The sequence below is a fragment of the Scyliorhinus torazame genome, chromosome 6 (genome assembly GCF_047496885.1).
Source record: "Scyliorhinus torazame isolate Kashiwa2021f chromosome 6, sScyTor2.1, whole genome shotgun sequence".
In the NCBI taxonomy this organism is placed as follows: Eukaryota; Metazoa; Chordata; class Chondrichthyes; order Carcharhiniformes; family Scyliorhinidae; genus Scyliorhinus; species Scyliorhinus torazame.
In genome coordinates, this window is record NC_092712.1 from 45,947,449 (window position 1) to 45,966,293 (window position 18,845).

Here is an 18,845-nt window from a genome sequence, read left to right on the forward strand (position 1 = left end):
ATCTTCCTTCCTAACAAGTATTTCCTACCCGCCAAAGATTGTTCATGCTCTCTCTTAGCTCTCCTAATCCCTTTCTTCAGTTCCCTCCTGGCTATCTTGTATCCCTCCAATGCCCTGTCTGAACCTTGTTTCCTCAGCCTTACCTAAGTCACCTTTTTCCTCTTAACAAGACATTCAACCTCTCTTGTCAACCATGGTTCCCTCACTCGACCATCTTTTCCCTGCCTGACAGGGACATACATATCAAGGACATGTAGCACCTGTTCCTTGAACAAGTTCCACATTTCACTTGTGTCCTTCCCTGCCAGCCTATGTTCCCAACTTATGCACTTCAATTCTTGTCTGACAACATCGTATTTACCCTTCCCCCAATTGTAAACCTTGCCCTGTTGCACGTACCTATCCCTCTCCATTACTAAAGTGAAAGTCACAGAATTGTGGTCACTATCTCCAAAATGCTCCCCCACTAACAAATCTATCACTTGCCCTGGTTCATTACCCAGTACTAAATCCAATATTGCCCCTCCTCTGGTCGGACAATCTACATACGGTGTTAGAAAAGCTTCCTGGACACACTGCACAAACACCACCCCATCCAAACTATTTGATCTAAAGAGTTTCCACTCAATATTTGGGAAGTTAAAGTCGCCCATGACTACTACCCTATGACTTCTGCACCTTTCCAAAATCTGTTTCCCAATCTGTTCCTCCACATCTGTTACTATTGGGGGGCCTATAGAAAACTCCTAACAAGGTGACTGCTCCTTTCCTATTTCTGACTTCAACCCATACTACCTCAATAGGGTGATACTCCTCGAACTGCCTTTCTGCAGCTGTTATACTATCTCTAATTAATAATGCCACCCCCCCACCTCTTTTACCACCCTCCCTAATCTTATTGAAACATCTATAACCAGGGACCTCCAACAACCATTTCTGCCCATCTTCTATCCAAGTTTCTGTGATGGCCACCACATCGTAGTCCAAAGTACCGATCCATGCCTTAAGTTCACCCACCTTATTCCTGATGCTTCTAGCGTTGAAGTATACACACTTCAACCCATCTCCGTGCCTGCAAGTACTCTCCTTTGTCAGTGTTCCCTTCCCCACTGCCTCATTACACGCTTTGGCGTCCTGAATATCGGCTACCTTAGTTGCTGGACTACAAATCCGGTTCCCATTCCCCTGCCAAATTAGTTTAAACCCTCCCGAAGAGTACTAGAAAACCTCCCTCCCAGGATATTGGTGCCCCTCTGGTTCAGATGCAACCCGTCCTGCTTGTACAGGTCCCACCTTCCCCAGAATGTGCTCCAATTATCCAAATACCTGAAGCTCTCCCTCCTACACCATTCCTGCAGCCACGTGTTCAACTGCACTCTCTCCCTATTCCTAGCCTCGCTATCACGTGGCACCGGCAACAAACCAGAGATGACAACTCTGTCTGTCCTGGCTTTCAACTTCCAGCCTAACTCCCTAAACTTGTTTATTACCTCCACACCCCTTTTCCTACCTATGTCGTTGGTACCAATGTGCACCACGACTTCTGGCTGCTCCCCCTCCCCCTTAAGGATCCTGAAGACACGATCCGAGACATCCCTGGCCCTGGCACCCGGGAGGCAACATACCTTCCGGAGTCTCGCTCGCGACCACAGAATCTCCTATCTATTCCCCTAACCATTGAATCTCCTACAACTATTGCTTTTCTATTCTCCCCCCTTCCCTTCTGAGCCCCAGAGCCAGACTCAGTGCCAGAGACCTGGCCGCTAGGGCCTTCCCCCGGTAGGTCATCCCCCCCAACAGCATCCAAAACGGTATACTTGATTTGAAGGGGAACGGCCACGAGGGATCCCTGCACTGTCTGCCTGTTTGTTTTTTCCCCCCTGACTGTAACCCAGCTATTCTTGTCCTGTACCTTGGGTGTGGTTACCTCCCTGTAACTCTTCTCAATCACCCCCTCTGCATCCCGGATGATCCGAAGTTCATCCAGCTTCATCTCCAGTTCCCTAACACGGTCTTTGAGGAGCTGAAGTTGGGTGCACTTCCCGCAGGTATAGTCAGTGGGGACACCGGTGGTATCCCTCACCACCCACATCCTACAGGAGGAGCATGTAACTGGCCTAGCTTCCATCCCCTCTTACCTTACAGAATATAGCTGCCGTGTGGACTAACTAGATCTCTGCCCTCCGACTCTGCTCCCAGTCAGCTACACTTCCTGTAAACTCCTGGCTCTCTTCGCACTCTTTGCGGAAATGTCGGAAACAAAATGAAAGGAGCACCTTACTCCCTCCTCACCTAACTCCCTCGGTCACCAAACTCTCACTATCGCACTCAAAAAGCACCAAATTCAGCACTCCCTCGGTCACCAAACTCTCACTATCGCTCTCAAAAAGCACCAAATTCAGCACTCCCTCGGTCACCAAACTCTCACTATCGCTCTCAAAAAGCACCAAATTCAGCACTCCCTCGGTCACCAAACTCTCACTGTCGCACTCAAAAAGCACCAAATTCAGCACTCAGTGCAAACAAAGTCTGCACTGTAGGGGATCACTTTTATACTGTGAATCTAGCCTCTGAAAAACTGGCCTAATCCAATTAACTAATTAACAAGCTCCAGCTGCAAGTGCCTACAAGTAGAAGTCTGTTTAAAGCTGATTGAAAATTCACCTTCTTCTAAACCAAACAGCAACTTTTAAATTAATTAACTAAATAAAAGAAAGACTAAACTTTAGATAAAAATGAAGCCTTATACTCCCTCGGTCACCAAACTCTCACTATCGCACTCAAAAAGCACCAAATTCAGCACTCAGTGCAAAACCCATATGCTGAGGTGCATTCTTGTGAGTTGATATTGTGAGTGTATTAACTGATTAGCTTTTAATCCAATGTGTCTAAAGCTCAGATGTATATATTTAAAGTTTTATTGCCACTTCTTGGGTAGTCAGAGATAAAACCATTTAAGAGGTCATCTTAAAGAGGTGTATAAAAGTGTGATCAGGATTAAAATCTGGCAAATCACAAATAATAAGAAGACCAGATGGTACAGATTTAAAATAATAAAAGGCGCATTTAAGACTGATAGCATGGTGTTCTTCACTCAGGAAATGATGAACACATGGTCTTGACTCCGTGACTTGAGTAGTAAAAAACCTGAAATAATTTAAGAGACATTGGATGCTACCACAGGGGGAACTGGAGGGCCCAAGATTACCCAATGGCCAATCTTATCGGTATCGTGTGATTCTGGTTAGCTTTGCATTGGCCACAGTGACCAAGGGCAGTGCTAGTAAACTATGGACTAACTTTACCCTTTGTGGTTGTCGTCCTCATGAAGGGAGCTGTGAATACCTCGGGAGGATTTTGCTCTGTCAATTTACTTGGGTGTTTTTATTATTTACGATATTTAACAAATACTCTGCACAAATCCTGCTGCAGGATTTCCAAACATGGATTCATCAGTTGATGAGAGGATCAACAGCAAAATTGACTTCCCTTTGTGCTTCTTACAGGCAGAAACATTTTTTAGTAGAAGTTCATGGGATGTGGGCATTGATGGCTAGGTCAGATTTATTGCCCATCCCTAATTGCCCTTGAGAAGGTGGTGCTGAGGTGCATTCTTAAACTGCTGCAGTCTGTGCATTGTGAGAACATAGAGAGTAGGAACAAGTGCAGGCCCGATATTTGTTAAGAAACCCCGCTGAAATTATGTGTGAGAGCGCTCCAACCTGAAACACTGGTTTCGTGTGGTGTATTTACTTTTGGATATTGGTGAGAAACGTCTGCTGGAACAGTGAAAACTCAAACCTCTCTTTCATTAAACAACAATAAAGGTATTTTTTAAAGTCAAAGAAAGGTAATGAAATACTACAAACAACAATCCTATACTTCGGCACATTAACAGTGAGCACTTAGTCCGTCAAAGACTGGAAACCCAAAAGCATCTATTTCCCCCGTAAACCTAAACTCTACTGAGACCCTTCTGTTTCTCAAACAACAACCATTAATCAATAGCTTAAGCCTAGCCAGTGACTACCACGTGACCAGGACTTGGGAATGGTCTTCAGTTCAGTGAAGAAAAATATCTTTTGCACAAACTGGCTTTTGCCTTCAGCACTTCATCTCTACCTGAGCTGTTTCCTGAGGTTGGCTGCCTCTGTCTCTCACTGTTGTTTCTTCAACATCTTATCTGTGTCTAGCCTGCTTCCTGGCTCACAGCACTCTGAATACTAAATGTATCAATTGCAAAGAACTCCCTGTTCCCTACTCTTTCCTGTTCCTTTCTATGGTGCATCTGTAAACATTGGTAAGAGTTACTGTGGACATGCCGAATTTCCTTAGTTTCCTGAGGAAGTATAGGCGCTGTTGCGCTTCTTGGTGGTAGCGTTAACGTGGGTGAACCAGGACAGATTTTTGGAGATGTATACCCCAAGGAATTTGAAGCTGCTAACCATCTCCACCTCGGCCCCGCTGATGCTGACAAGGGTGTGTACAATACTTTGCTTCCTGAAGTCAATGACCAGCTCTTTAGTTTTGCTGGTATTGAGGGATAGATTGTTATCGCTGCACCACTCCACTAGGTTCTCTATCTCCCTCCTGTATTCTGATTCGTCGTTATTCGAGATCCGGCCTACTATGGGCGTATCGTCAGCAAACTTGTAGATGGAGTTGGAACCAAATTTTGCCACGCAGTCGTGTGTGTACAGGGAGTATAGTAGGGGGCTAAGTATGCAGCGTTGCGGGGCCCCGGTATTGAGGACTATTATGGAGGCCGTGTTGTGGTTTATTCTTACTGATTGTGGTCTGTGGGTCAGAAAGTCGAGGATCCAGTTGCAGAGTGAGGAGCCAAGTCCTAGGTTCTGGAGCTTTGATATGAGCTTGGCTGGGATTATGGTGTTGAAGGCGGAGTTGTAGTCAATAAATAGGAGTCTGATGTAGGAGTCCTTGTTGTCGAGATGCTCTAGGGATGAGTGTAGGGCCAGGGAGATTGCGTCTGCTGTGGACCGGTTGCGGCGTATGCGAATTGCAGTGGGTCAAGGCGTGCTGGGAGTATGGAGGTGATGCGCTTCATGACCAACTTCTCAAAGCACTTCCTTACCAACTTCTCAAAGCACTTCGTTGCAACTGAAGCCAGGGCCACCGGACGGTAGTCATTGAGGCACGTTGCCTGGTTTTTCTTTGGCACCGGTATGATGGTGGTCTTCTTGAAGTAGGTGGAGACCTCGGAGTGGAGTAGGGACAGGTTAAAGATGTCCGCGAACACATCTGCCAGCTGGTCCGCGCAGGTTCTGAGTGCACGACTAGGGATCCCGTCTGGACACGTCTCCTTCCGAGGGTTCACTTTCAGGGAGGCCGATCTGACTTCGGAAGCTGTGATGGTGGGTATGGGTGTGTTATGGGCTGCTGGGGCACCCGACAGCAGAATGTTGGTTTCCTGCTCGAACCGAGCATAGAATGCATTGAGTTCATCGAGGAGGGGTGCGCTGCTGCCGGAGATACTGCTCAGCTTCAGTTTGTAGCCCGTTATGTTGTTTAGGCCTTGCCACAACCGCCGAGAGTCTGTAACGCTGGTCTGTGGCGCAAGCTTGGTCTGATATTCACTCTTGGCATCTCGGTTTGCTTTACGGAGGTTGTACCTGGATGGGGATATTTGTGGAGTCTCCCTCTGCAGTTAGTTGTTTAATTGCCAACACCATTCACGATTGGATGTGGCACTACTGCTGTGCTTTGATTTAATCCATTCATTTTATGGAAGGACCAGGAGTAGGCCATTCAGCCCATCAAACCTGTGCCACCATTCAATTTGATCATGGTTGATCATGTACCGCAGTGCCACTTATCCTGCACTATCTCCATATCTCTTGATGTCATTGGTCTCCAGAAATCCATCGATTTCTGTCTTGAACATTTTCAATGACTGAGCTTCTAAAGTCCCTTGGAAGAGAAGCAGTGTTTTTCAGACTCAGGGTTTGCGACCCGTAGGCTGGTGTCAGGAGAGTCGCGGTGTGATTGGGTACATCGTTCCCGATTGCGGGAAGAAGTCCCCAATGGCCGTGGGCAGGCGCGATTGGTTGCGCCGTTTGAGGGGGCTGTGTGCTGGCCACTGGCGGCGTTGGGGACAGGGGTTGTCGGGCGTCCACATGGGTGTGCGACGCTATCAGTGGTGGCGTCAGCTTGGAGCTCAGCTCTGGTGCTCGTGCTTTGTGTGCTGATTGGCTCGTGCCCCACCATCGATTGTCACTATGCGACCTGCGACTCCGTGATCAAGCTGTCTGTGACTAGGGTGGATGCGAATACTGGACACTGAGAGGGAAGCCAGGCCAGGTTTGTTGGCGAGGAATACCGAGCAAATGAGGCCAGTCAATATGGCTAACACATGTGAACACTGCAAGAAACCTACTTTATGTTGCCAATCTCTGGAAAGTGCTTTTGGTGAGAATGGAGAAGGCGATGACTTGGATGTTTGGATGGTGCAATGCAGTGGAACCAGGAAGAAATATTTGACATTGTATGTGTTTGACAAGTTACTTCATCTCGTCTAAAGTCATAGTTTGTAAAGTAAAAACAAGATTGTACTTTTTTCTATACTTGTTTAAATTTCTAATGAAATGGGACTACATTTGAAACAAAGTATGTGTCTAAATGTAAGAGTACAATGTTCAATTGAAATTGTTTTAATTTTCAGTAGTTAAAAAGTCATAAACTTGGAAAAATCGGGTATTGGAAATAAAGTTTCAAATTTAAAAAAAGAATGCCAGCCATGACCGGTCTTTAAATATGAACGATGGGTCTTTCTGCCAGAGGCAGTGGCATAGAGAAGACCACTGATGCCAAGTGCTCTGACGTCTGTTCTTCGGGCGCAAAATCATGGAGGAGAGATTCCTCCATTTTGTAGCTGCCAGCAAGCAAGCAACAGGACTGTGCGAAGAACTGAAGATTGATTATTTTGTAATAAAGAAGAGAGCGCCAGAGACACAAACAGACCAGGATCTCACAATTGAATATGCTGGAGAGAGCTTTGCAGGAGAGTCCATGACAGGATAAAGCAGTGCTGGTGTGAGCTCCAGGGCCTCTGGTGAACAAACAATTAAGAAGAAATTGAAATCAGAACTTCCGGTTGCGGCGATGCCTTGCTAGCCGCACGTTTCGGCGGCTCCAGCTCCGACGGACCTTCGGGCTCTTTTAAGAGCCCCAACGGGAAATTTTTGGGCGACGCAACCCGGTGTGGGGTGAGTGAGTAGAGAGTCGTCCCCCCCCGCCCCAACGAAGGAGGAAAATATCGGCGGTGGCGGCTGCAGTGCGAGGAATCGTCGACGAAAGGGACAGAAAGGGAGAAGACACAAGATGGCGGCGGAGAAAGCTCAGCCGACATGGGGGCCCGAGCAAGATGAATTTTTGAGACGGTGTGTGGAGCTACTAAAGAGGGAGGTGCTGACCCCGATGCTACAGGCAATTGAGGGGCTCCAGGAGGCACAAAGGACCCAGGAGACAGAGCTCCACGTGGTGGAGCAGAAGGTGACGGATAATGAGGACGAGATCCTGGGCCTGGCGGTCAAAACACAGACGCACGAGGCACTCCATAAAAAGTGTATTGAAAGGATCGAGGCCCTAGAAAACAGAGCGCGAAGGAAGAACCTTTGGATACTGGGTCTCCCTGAGGGAGTGGAAGGAGCGGACTGTGGAGCTTATGTAAGTACGATGCTAAGCTCATTGATGGATGCTGAGGCCCCAGCGGGCCCCTTGGAGGTGGAGTGGGCACATCGGATCCCGGCGAGAAGACCAAAAGCGGGAGAACCACCCAGGGCGACAATCGTGCGATTTCACCGCTTTAAAGATAGAGAAGAGGTCCTGAGATGGGCTAAAAAGGTGCGGAGTAGCAGATGGGAGAATGCAGTGGTACGAGTGTACCAGGATTGGAGTGCGGAGGTGGCGAGAAGGAGGGCGAGTTTTAACCGAGCCAAGGAGGTGTTACACAAAAAGAGGGTGAAGTTCGGGATGCTGCAGCCGGCACGACTATGGGTCACGTACCAGGAGAGACACCATTATTTCGATACGGCGGAAGAAGCATGGATCTTTATTAAAGAGGAGAAATTTGGATCGGAACTGAGGGATTGATACTGTAGGGAATGTTATTGTTATGGTTGATGTAAATAGAGAAGTAAATTGGGATGGAGGGAGACACTAGGAAATGTGGGCGCCGGTGAGGGGGGAAAGAAGGGATATAGGCGGAGAATGAGGAATGGGAGGGGGAGAGGAAAGGGAGCTGCGCCACAAGAGGCGGGTCAGATAAAGGGATGTTCCCGCGCCAGAAAGATTATGGCGGGAAGACAGGCGCAAGGTGGATGGGAGTTCCCCACACGGGGGGGGGGGGGGGTCAAGGAGTGAGCAGGAGTAGCCGGGGTCAGTTGAAGTCAGCTGACTTGCGGAAGTAATATGGGGGGAGAAATCACGCTAGAAAGGGATCTAGCGGGGGGGGGGGGGGGGACAACTGGGTTGCTGCTGCGGAAATCAAAAAGGAAATGGCTAAAGAGTGGGTGGACGGGGATGGAATGCGACGCCTGGGGAGCGAGTGGGAGCGCGGAGGCGGGATATGGGACTGGCCTAGAGAAGATGATGGCTAGTCGACACTGGAGGGGGGCAGGTAGCCCCCTAGTGAGGCTGATCACGTGGAAGGTGAGAGGCCTGAACGGACCGATTAAAAGGGCCCGAGTGCTCGCACATTTGAAAGGACTAAGGGCAGACGTGGCTATGCTCCAAGAGACGCACCTGAAGGTGGCGGACCAAGTTAGGTTAAGGAAAGGATGGGTGGGACAGGTGTTCCACTCAGGACTAGATGCAAAGAATAGAGGGGTGGCCATATTGGTGGGGAAACGGGTAGCATTTGAAGCAAAGAACATCGTAGCAGATAGCGGAGGTAGATATGTAATGGTGAGTGGCAGGCTGGAGGGAATGGAGGTCGTGTTGGTTAATGTATATGCCCCGAATTGGGACGATGCGGGATTTATGAGACGGATGCTGGGTCGTATACCGGACCTGGAGGTAGGAAACTTGATTTTAGGAGGGGACTTTAATACGGTGCTGGACCCGGGGCTAGATAGATCCAGCTCAAGGACCGGAAGAAGGCCGGCAGCGGCCAAGGTGCTCAAGGGGTTTATGGACCAAATGGGGGGAGTGGATCCATGGCGATTTCTAAGACCGAGGACCAGGGAGTTCTCCTTCTTCTCCCATGTCCATAAAGTGTACTCCCGGATAGATTTTATTGTTTTGGGAAGGTCGTTGATCTCAAGGGTGGAAGAAGCTGAGTATTCAGCCATAGCGGTTTCGGACCATGCCCCACACTGGGTGGACCTGGAACTAGGAGAGGAAAGGGAGCAGAGAGCACTCTGGCGATTAGATGTGGGATTGATGGCGGACGAGGGAGTGTGTGGAAGAGTGCGGGGGTGTATTGAGAGATACCTGGAGGTCAATGACGACGGGGAGGTCCGTGTGGGAGTGGTATGGGAAGCACTAAAAGCGGTGGTCAGAGGAGAGCTGATCTCCAGCGGGGCCCACAAAGGGAAAACAGAGGCCAAGGAAAGGGAAAGATTACTGGGGGAGATTTTAAGGGTGGATAGGGAATTTGAGGAGACCCCGGAGGAGGGACTGTACAGGGAGAGGAGACGACTCCAGACGGAGTTTGACCTCCTGACCACCAGAAAGGCGGAGGTGCTGTGGAGGAAGGCACCGGGGAGGAGGTATGAATATGGGGAAAAGGCTAGTCGCCTGCTGGCTCATCAGTTGCGAAAGAGGACAGCGGCGAGGGAGATAGGGGGAATTAGAGACGAAAAGGGAGCCACGGTGCGAAGAGCAGGGAAGATAAATGAGGTGTTCAAGACCTTTTATGAGGGACTGTATAGGTCCCAACCCCCAGAGGGAGAGGAGGGGATGCGGCAGTTCCTGGATCAATTGAGGTTCCCGAGGGTGGAGGAGCAGGAGGTGGAAGGCCTGGGGGCACTGATTGGGGTGGACGAGGTTATTAAGGGGCTGGGGAACATGCAAGCAGGGAAGGCTCCGGGACCAGACGGGTTCCCGGTGGAATTTTATAGAAAATATGTGGACTTGTTGGCCCCGTTGTTGGTGAGGACGTTCAATGAGGCCAGGGAAGGAGGGACTTTACCCCCGACAATGTCGGAGGCGACGATATCGCTAATTTTGAAGAGGGATAAAGATCCGTTGCAGTGCGGGTCCTATAGACCTATTTCATTATTGAATGTGGACGCCAAATTGCTGGCAAAGCTACTGGCATCGAGGATAGAGGACTGTGTCCCGGGGGTGGTGCACGAAGACCAGACAGGGTTCGTAAAAGGGAGACAACTGAATGTTAACGTGCGACGACTATTAGGGGTGATAATGATGCCCCCAGTGGAGGGGGAGGCAGAGATAGTGGCGGCAATGGATGCAGAGAAGGCATTTGATAGGGTGGAGTGGGAGTATTTATGGGAGGTGTTAAGGAGGTTTGGGTTCGGGAACGGGTTTATTAGCTGGGTCAAACTTCTTTATGGGGCCCCAACGGCAAGTGTAGTCACGGGTCGGCAAAGATCGGAGTGTTTCCGATTATATAGGGGAACAAGACCGGGATGCCCGCTGTCTCCACTGTTGTTCGCGTTGGCAATTGAACCTCTGGCCATGGCGTTGAGAGACTCCAGGAAATGGAGAGGGGTGATTAGAGGGGGAGAAGAACACCGAGTCTCGCTATACGCGGATGACCTACTGTTGTATGTGTCGGACCCAGCGGGGGGGTGATAGAGGTTATGCGGATGTTGAGGGAGTTCGGAGATTTCTCGGGATATAGGCTTAACATGGGGAAGAGTGAACTATTTGTGATACACCCAGGGGACCAGAGTAGAGAGATAGAAGGCCTGCCTCTAAGGAAAGTGGAAAGAAACTTCCGATACCTGGGGATTCAGATCGCTAGGAGCTGGGGAACCTTGCACAGACTTAATCTGACACGATTGGTAGAACAAATGGAGGAGGACTTCAAGAGGTGGGACATGCAGCCTCTGTCGTTGGCGGGCAGAGTGCAGGCAATTAAGATGATGGTCCTCCCGAGGTTCTTATTTGTATTTCAATGTCTCCCTATACTAATCACTAAGACCTTTTTCAAAAAAATAAACAGGAGCATCACGAGCTTCGTGTGGGCAGGGAAAGTCCCGAGGGTAAGGAGGGGGTTCCTACAACGTAGCAGGGACAGAGGAGGATTGGCGCTACCGAATTTGGGTGACTACTATTGGGCCGCCAATGTGGCGATGATTCGTAAATGGATGATGGAGGGAGAGGGAGCGGCGTGGAAAAGACTGGAGAGAAAGTCCTGTCAAGGGACGAGCTGAGAGGCGCTGGTGACGGCGCGGCTACCGTTCTCACCAAAAAGGTTTACCACGAAACCGGTGGTGGCGGCAACATTGAATATCTGGGGACAATGGAACAACCATAGGTTTGCCCCAGGAAGAATGGATGGAGGATTTCAGAGCTGGCACCAGTTGGGAATTAGGAGGGTGGGAGATTTATTTATAGATGGGACGTTTGCGAGCTTGGGAGCATTGGAGGAAAAGTATAAGTTGCCCCGGGGAAACTTCCTTAAATATATGCAGGTGAGTGCGTTCACTAGACAACAGGTGAGGGAATTTCCGCTGCTCCCGGTACAGGGGATTCAGGACAGAGTGCTTTCGGGGGTGTGGGTCGGAGAGGGCAAGGTGTCAGAGATATACCGAGAGATGAGGGAAGAGGGGGAGGAGTTGATGGGCAAACTAAAAGGAAAGTGGGAAGAAGAGCTAGGGGAGGAGATAGAGGAGAGTATGTGGGCTGATGCCCTAAGCAGGGTAAATTCCTCTTCCTCATGCGCCAGGCTTAGCCTGATTCAATTCAAGGTGCTACATAGAGCACACATAACGGGAGCAAGACTGAGCAGGTTCTTTGGAGTGGAGGACAAGTGTGGGAAGTGCGGCGGAAGCCCGGCAAACCACGCACATATGTTTTGGTCATGTCCGGCACTGGAGGGGTATTGGAAGGGAGTCTCGGGAGTGATTTCGAAGGTGGTGAAGGCCCAGGTCAAACCAGGCTGGGGGCTAGCTCTATTTGGAGTTGCGGATGAGCCAGGAGTGCAGGAGGCGAGAGAGGCCGACGTTGTGGCCTTTGCGTCCCTAGTAGCCCGGCGTAGGATTCTACTCCTGTGGAAGGAGGCGAAACCCCCCGGACTGGAGGCCTGGGTAAACGATATGGCGGGGTTCATAAAACTGGAGCGGATAAAGTTTGCCCTGAGAGGATCGGCTCAAGGGTTCACCAGGCGGTGGCAGCCATTCCTCGACTACCTAGAGGAACGTTAGAGGGAAGATAGATGACCAGCAGCAGCAACCCAGGGGGGAGGGTGGGGGGGGGGGTGGAAGTTTTAGTTTATGTTAAATGATTAGATTACCATGTTGATTAGCCATTTGTTTATTGTTAAACTTTCTTTTCTGTTATGTTTGTTCTGTAAGGGGAAAAAATTTTGATCGAAAAAATTTCAATAAAACATATTTTAAAAAGAAAATGAAATTGAAATCAGGAACAAAGCAATAGAAAGATAATTTCTTGAGGTATGGCTTTAATTGTGCCAATGCAAATCAGGATGCAAAGTCCATGTATGCAGTATGCAAGGAAGTACTGGTAAATTAAAGTTTAAAACCTTCAAATCTTCAAAGGCATTTGAGGACTAAGCATGGCAAGTTCGAGGACAAACCTCTTGATTTATGTCAAGGGATTCAGCAAGAACTTAAATTGTCATCTGAAGTTCTTAGCATATATGTAACATTGAATGACAAAGCAAGTGAGATCGTGAAGACCAAGCAGGCTCAACTGCGGCATTAATGGTAAGCAATAATAATGTGTCGTGAAGATCGGCCGGCATGGGTCACTAAGGTCGGGTGGCATGGATCACATATGTCGGCCAGCGTGGGTCCCGAAGGTCCGCCGATTGGTAAAAGTGGGTCCTGGGGAAAAAAGTTTGGAAGACTGGGGTAGAGAATTCCAAAGATTCTCCACCCTCTGAGTGAAGACATTCCTCCTAGTCTCTGCCTTAAATGGCCTATTCATTATCCTGAGATTGTGTCCCCTGGTTTTAGGCTCACCAACCAGGGGAAACATCTGCACCTATATGGTCATGCTCAGTAAAAACTTAAGTTTCAATAAAGTCACCTCTCATTCTTGGAAATTTTAGGGACTACAAACCCGGTCTCCTAAATCACTTAGCCCTGTTGCATGCTGCTTTCACTGTTTCACATGCAACATATAAATAAAAGAATGTGAGTTTGGTAAGAGCAGGTGGAGGAAGATTACGGAGTTCAGTCAAGCTGCACATCTTCCTGAGGCTGATGGAGTCAAAACCAGAGATATGTAGGGTTACAAATATAGAATGCAATTTCCTCTGTTTGCTTGCTTTCAGTTCTATCTTGCATAATATAGCAACAGGATTGTGTAAAACAGTATGCCTCATTTCAATACTAAAGGTGTGCTATGACTTGCCTCTTTGAACTAGTGAACAGATCAATGAATAGGCTAGGATTAGGGTGTAACGTCTGCTCACTGTGACTTGGTGCAATTTCTTGGGCTCCTTACCAATGCAGGACCTGGCACAAGAGACAAAGCAATGCAGCACTCCTGTCCTGGAAGTTACCCCAAAGTCAGTGTAATCAATGGTGGACAGGTTACCAAACCCTGCCTCCCCTGGCATCATTTGCACAGGCTGGGGGACTGGGGTAGTGAGGCTGTGGGATTATGGGGCAAGGGTGCTAGCTGGTAACCTTTGTCTCAGGGGAAATGGGTTAAAAATGGAGCTTGCAGCAGGAATGAAAATCGCTTATTGTCACAAGTAGGCTTCAAATGAAGTTACTGTGAAAAGCCCTAGTCGCCGAATTCTGGCGCCTGTTCGGGGAGGATGGTACGGGAATTGAATCTGCGCTGCTGGCCTTGGCCTGCTTAACAAGCCAGCTATTTAGCCCACGTGCTAAACCAGTGCTAAATGGGGATGGTGAGTTTCACTGCCTGATTTTCCCATTGTTTCCACCGAGCTTGGAGGTGGTGAGTGGAGAAAAACCTGTGCTATATCTGAGTCCATGTGTTATAGATGCCTGAAGTTGAATAATTGCCATTTTCATCAGAAAATGCTGTTAATAATTGATCCTTTCTACGCTAATCCTCTTTCCAATGAACTTTGTTCAGTAACCATCTCGGTACTCGAATGGGGTGTTCTGCGTGGATTGAGCTCTCCACACTCAGACATAAAGGTTAGATTGTTGCGGCAAGATAGGATCATTAACAAGGCTTTTGATATTCACAATTTTGTTCTCAGTATAAATGTATTCAAATTGCTTTTGCCACACCCACATATCATTCTACAGTGTTAATTTAAGAACTTCACTCTGTTAATGATGCTGTATAAATCCAAGTTGTTATTGATAATGTATTTTACATTATTTACAATAATGTATTGTCAGGGGGCCGGTTTAGTTCAGTTGGCTGGACAGATGGTTCATGGTGCAGAGTGAGGCCAACAGCGTGGGTTCAATTCCCGTGCTGGCTGTGGTTATTCACGAAGGCCCGCCTTCTCAACCTTGCCCCTCGCCTGAGGTGTGGTGACCCTCAGGTTAAACCACCGCCAGTCAGCTCTCCCCCTCAAAGGGGAAAGCATCTGGGACTATGGCAACTTTACTTTTACTTCCTATTTTAAGCAGGTACTATCCTTATTTTCATATTGACGGTGCTTCATCTTTTGTATTGGAATTTATTGTTTTTGTAATGTCAGATGATTAGTCCCAAAATAATTTTCCTGCAGTGGTTGATGTATGGGGAGCTACTAACTGTTCTCTTCTCCATCAGGCGAATCGGCTTGGCTTTGTGTGTTGGTTCAGAGGAATGAAAATGGGCCTCTAACAATGCTAGGGATACCATGGGCAGTGTCACGCTACGCTACTTCTGCTATGGGTGCCTCTTCACATCCGCGACCTGGTCACTACTCCTGTTCATCTATTTCAACTTGAACAACGAAGGCTACACTTTCAGCAATGCACCCTACCCGGGGAGCCAGCGGGTACAGTGGAGATTCCAACCCCGACTTACTAAAGACCCCAAACGACTGCTTGAATCCCAGCACCTTGGCAGCGCAAGCGACCAGTTTATGAAACACATGCCTAAAATGTCTGAGAACAAATTGGCACTGTCTTCAGAACTAGGTGAGTTGCCTGTTACCACTTGGTTGGAATTGTAGTATTTGGTTTGTTACTTTTCTGAAGGGTAAAGTCACCGTAGTCCCAGATAACCATAGGCTGCTTTCCCCTGTGAGGGGGAGAGCTGACTGGTGGTAATTTAACCTGAGGATCACCACACCTCAGGCAAGGGCCAAGGTTGAGAATGCGGGGCCTTCATGAATAACCTCACCCGATATGGTTTAACTCACTCGGCTAGACAGCTGGTTCGTGATTCAAAGCAAGACTAGCAACGCGGATTCAAAGCCCGTACCCGTGAGGTTATTCATGAAAGCCCGCCTTCTCAACCTTGCCCCTCGCCTGAGGTATGGTGATCCTCAGGTTAAATCACCACCAGTCAGCTTTCCCCCTCAAAGGGGAAAGTAGCTTCAGCCTCTCTGTCAGTAGCTAGGACCATGGCGACTTTACCGTCAACTTTCTAAATTAAAGTATTTATAAAGTGCTTCCAAGTACAAATCAACAAGGAGTACGTTTTTCAGGGAAAGCCTCTCTGTGGAGCCAGGAGGATCAGGACTGCTTCCCCAATCCTCTTGACTTCACAATCTTGGTGGTTTCCCCCTCCCCCCATGTCTGATCCACCTCCCAACCCCATCCTGAGACTTGAGGGTAGTTGTTAGCATCCCGAAAGTGATTTTTCTCATGTGTCGAGCTGCCCTGTCCACCTCCAACTCACCTGACAGTGCAGTTGGGGACTAAATGCCCGATGGCCTTGTGCTTCCAATTCGGCCGCACACTACTTCTGGCGGGCAAGGAGATGGACCCCGCGACGGGCTTTGATTCATTCTTATCCCATTGTCTTTTGCCTTTGAAGATCACATTTCGAATGATTAGCAAACATTCCACCTAAAATGATAGCCCTGCAAACTTAACAGAAATAATGTGACGCCTTTGCAGCCCTTTATGGATGTATTTAATGGAAAGGTTCAAATAAATTTGTTAACTCCCAGAAACACCGAATTTCATACACACTCAGTAACATTCAAAGATCCTGATTTCCCACCTTGAAATAAAATGTCATGGTGCAAGTCACGTTATGTGAAATACAGTTCTTAGACAACTTTGAACGACTAAGAGTCACGAGGCTGAGGGAAAATAAAGTTCCTCCTCTGGAAACTAAAGTTTGAGATGACATTTTGTTTTTGGCGAATTGCTGAGGAAGATGAAGCTTGTTGATATTACTGTAAACATTTGAACAGTCCAGTTGTTGCAGGGTTAAAATTTTGTAGTTTTCCAGGGATGACTTATTTTAAGGTTTTCAGCTGTGTTATAATAAGTAATCCTTTTAAAATGGTATATTCATTCATCCGCAAATGTACTTTCAAAAACTGCTTTCTGTCAAGATTAGTTAGGCAGGTTTGTAATTACAACAGTAAGATCTACAGATTATAGGGAAAACATGTACTAGATAAAAAATGTTGATAAAATAATATTTTGATATGGTAGAGAGCTTACTTTTCTATAAAGAGCCTTATGCTATTTAATCTGCAATAGATTTTCTGCTAATTCCATGACCGCTGCGGCTCTTTTGGTAGCATTCTCGCCTCTGAGTCACAAGATTCAAGTCCCATCCCAGGGCCTGAACACAGAAATCAAGGCTGACACTGCAGTACAGTTCAGAGGGAGTGCTGCACTGTTGGAAGTGGCGTCTTTAAAATGAGAAGTTAATCCAAAGCCCTGTTTGCACTCTCAAGTGGACATAAGATCCCAGGGCACTATTTGTAGAAGAACGGGAGCATTATCTCCAGAGTCCTGCCTCAGTTAATATCTCAAAAACGTTAACTGGTCATTATCACATTGCTGTTTGTGCAGCCAGCTGTGTGCAAATTGCCAGTCGCGTTCCCTACAGTATAACAGTGACTGCACTACAAAAAGTACTTAATTAGTTGTAAAGTGCTTTGAGATGTCAGGTGGTCATGAAAAGTGCTTCATAAACGTGAGTCTTTCTTATTGATTGAATAGACACGAAGTCCAGCTCTGCATTACATCTGTCATATTCTGTGTATCATAATTAGAGATAATAAATGGACTTCTGGTGACGTTGTATAGGGGGAAGACATGCATGAGTTGGCTCCCACTAGAGTTCTGCACGTTTTGCCCTTTTCTCAATATCAGGGGGTATTTACTTTGAAAACCCATGGGCTGGATTCTCCGTTTTTAGGACCATGTCCCCGCGCTGGCGTCAAAACGGTGGAGTTTTACTCCTAAATATCCTGCATTAAAGGGACACAAATTCCCAACCCTGCAGGGGGCTAGCAGGGACCCGGAGTAAATCTCACAGCTTTTGTTGCAGATATGGGCCCCCGCACTTCCGGGTCAGAGATCGCAAATGCACATGGCTACTCCTGCGGCCGCGCCGTGCTCCATGGCGGACCTGGACCGTGGAGGTAGACTCACAAAGGAGCCCCACCCCCGATCGGCTGCGCGCCCGACCCTCAAAAACGCACAATAATTCCCCGGCCGCATATAAGGCCCCCCCCGACCTCCGATCCGCCTGACCAGGGCGGCCGCAGACTGGTCCGCAGCCGCCACGCGACTAACCCGGCTGGATCAGGTTAGTTCTACGCTGTTGGACTTCGGCCGGTCAGGGGCGGAGGATGTCGGAGCGGGCCTCTGGCAATGGCCCCATGCGGCGCGTTGTACTCCCCGGTGACGCTGCGTTTCGGTGCCTGGAGAATCGGTGAACCGGCGCCGGACCGATTTCAGCGTCAAACTGGATTGTCCGCCCCGTTGCCGGCCGCGATTTCGATGTCGGGGTGCGGAGAACCCAGACTCTCATAGTTTTCAAAAAATATATTTTTATTTGATTTTTTTGAACATGTTAAACATACAACCCAACAAAGCAAAACAACAAAAAAAAAACCCCAACTGGACCCGCCTGCGAGCAATCGGCAAGGCAAAGGCTAAGCATCTGCCTCCGCTCCTGCCTGCAGCTCCGGCATTCCAACACCCCAAAGATGCCCCTCTCGGGACAGGGCTCCAAATCCAAGTGCAAGATCAGCGACATGGTGCTGAAAATAGACCCCCAAAATTTCTCCAACTTTGGGCAGGACCAGAAGATATGTACATGATTGGCCGGACCCCTCCCACACTGTTCACAAAAATGGTGGGGAGGGGCGCACGAGGTTGAGGTGTTCACCTCCTGCCACAACCCTTCCTCCAGCACTATGCCCAGCTCCTCCTCCCACTCTGCCTTGATCCCCTCCGACACCCTATCCTCATCGACCATCTTCCCATAAACCGCCGAGATGCCCCCCCCATCCCCCCCTGCGGAATCCCAAACTTCTCCCATCAACTCCTCCCATGCCGCGAACTGGCCTTCCAGAAATAAGAAACAAGGGCGGCACGGTAGCTCAATGGGCGGCACGGTAGCTCAGTGGGCGGCACGTTAGCTCAGTGGGCAGCACAGTAGCTCAGTGGGCAGCACGGTAGCTCAGTGGGCAGCACAGTAGCTCAGTGGGCAGCCCGGTAGCTCAGTGGGCGGCACGGTAGCTCAGTGGGCGGCACGGTAGCTCAGTGGCAGCCCGGTAGCACAGTGGGCAGCACAGTAGCTCAGGGGGCAGCACGGTAGCTCAGGGGGCA

At 48.7% G+C, this 18,845-nt stretch overlaps 1 protein-coding gene across 5 annotated transcripts in view; it reads left to right on the top strand.

Moving 5' to 3' along the window:
• The window catches only part of galnt11 (UDP-N-acetyl-alpha-D-galactosamine:polypeptide N-acetylgalactosaminyltransferase 11 (GalNAc-T11)), a 375,834-nt gene that overhangs the window by 220,162 nt on the left and 136,827 nt on the right, over positions 1-18,845 (top strand). For 3 of the 5 annotated variants that reach the window (XM_072508170.1, XM_072508174.1, XM_072508171.1), the window contains one exon: positions 14,881-15,233. In XM_072508170.1, the coding sequence (XP_072364271.1) occupies positions 14,951-15,233 (283 nt within the window). In that variant the 5' untranslated portion in view covers positions 14,881-14,950. Of the gene's footprint in view, positions 1-14,214; positions 14,289-14,565; positions 14,736-14,880; positions 15,234-18,845 lie in introns of those variants that run through there. The other 2 variants (XM_072508173.1, XM_072508172.1) reach the window with 2 other exon arrangements.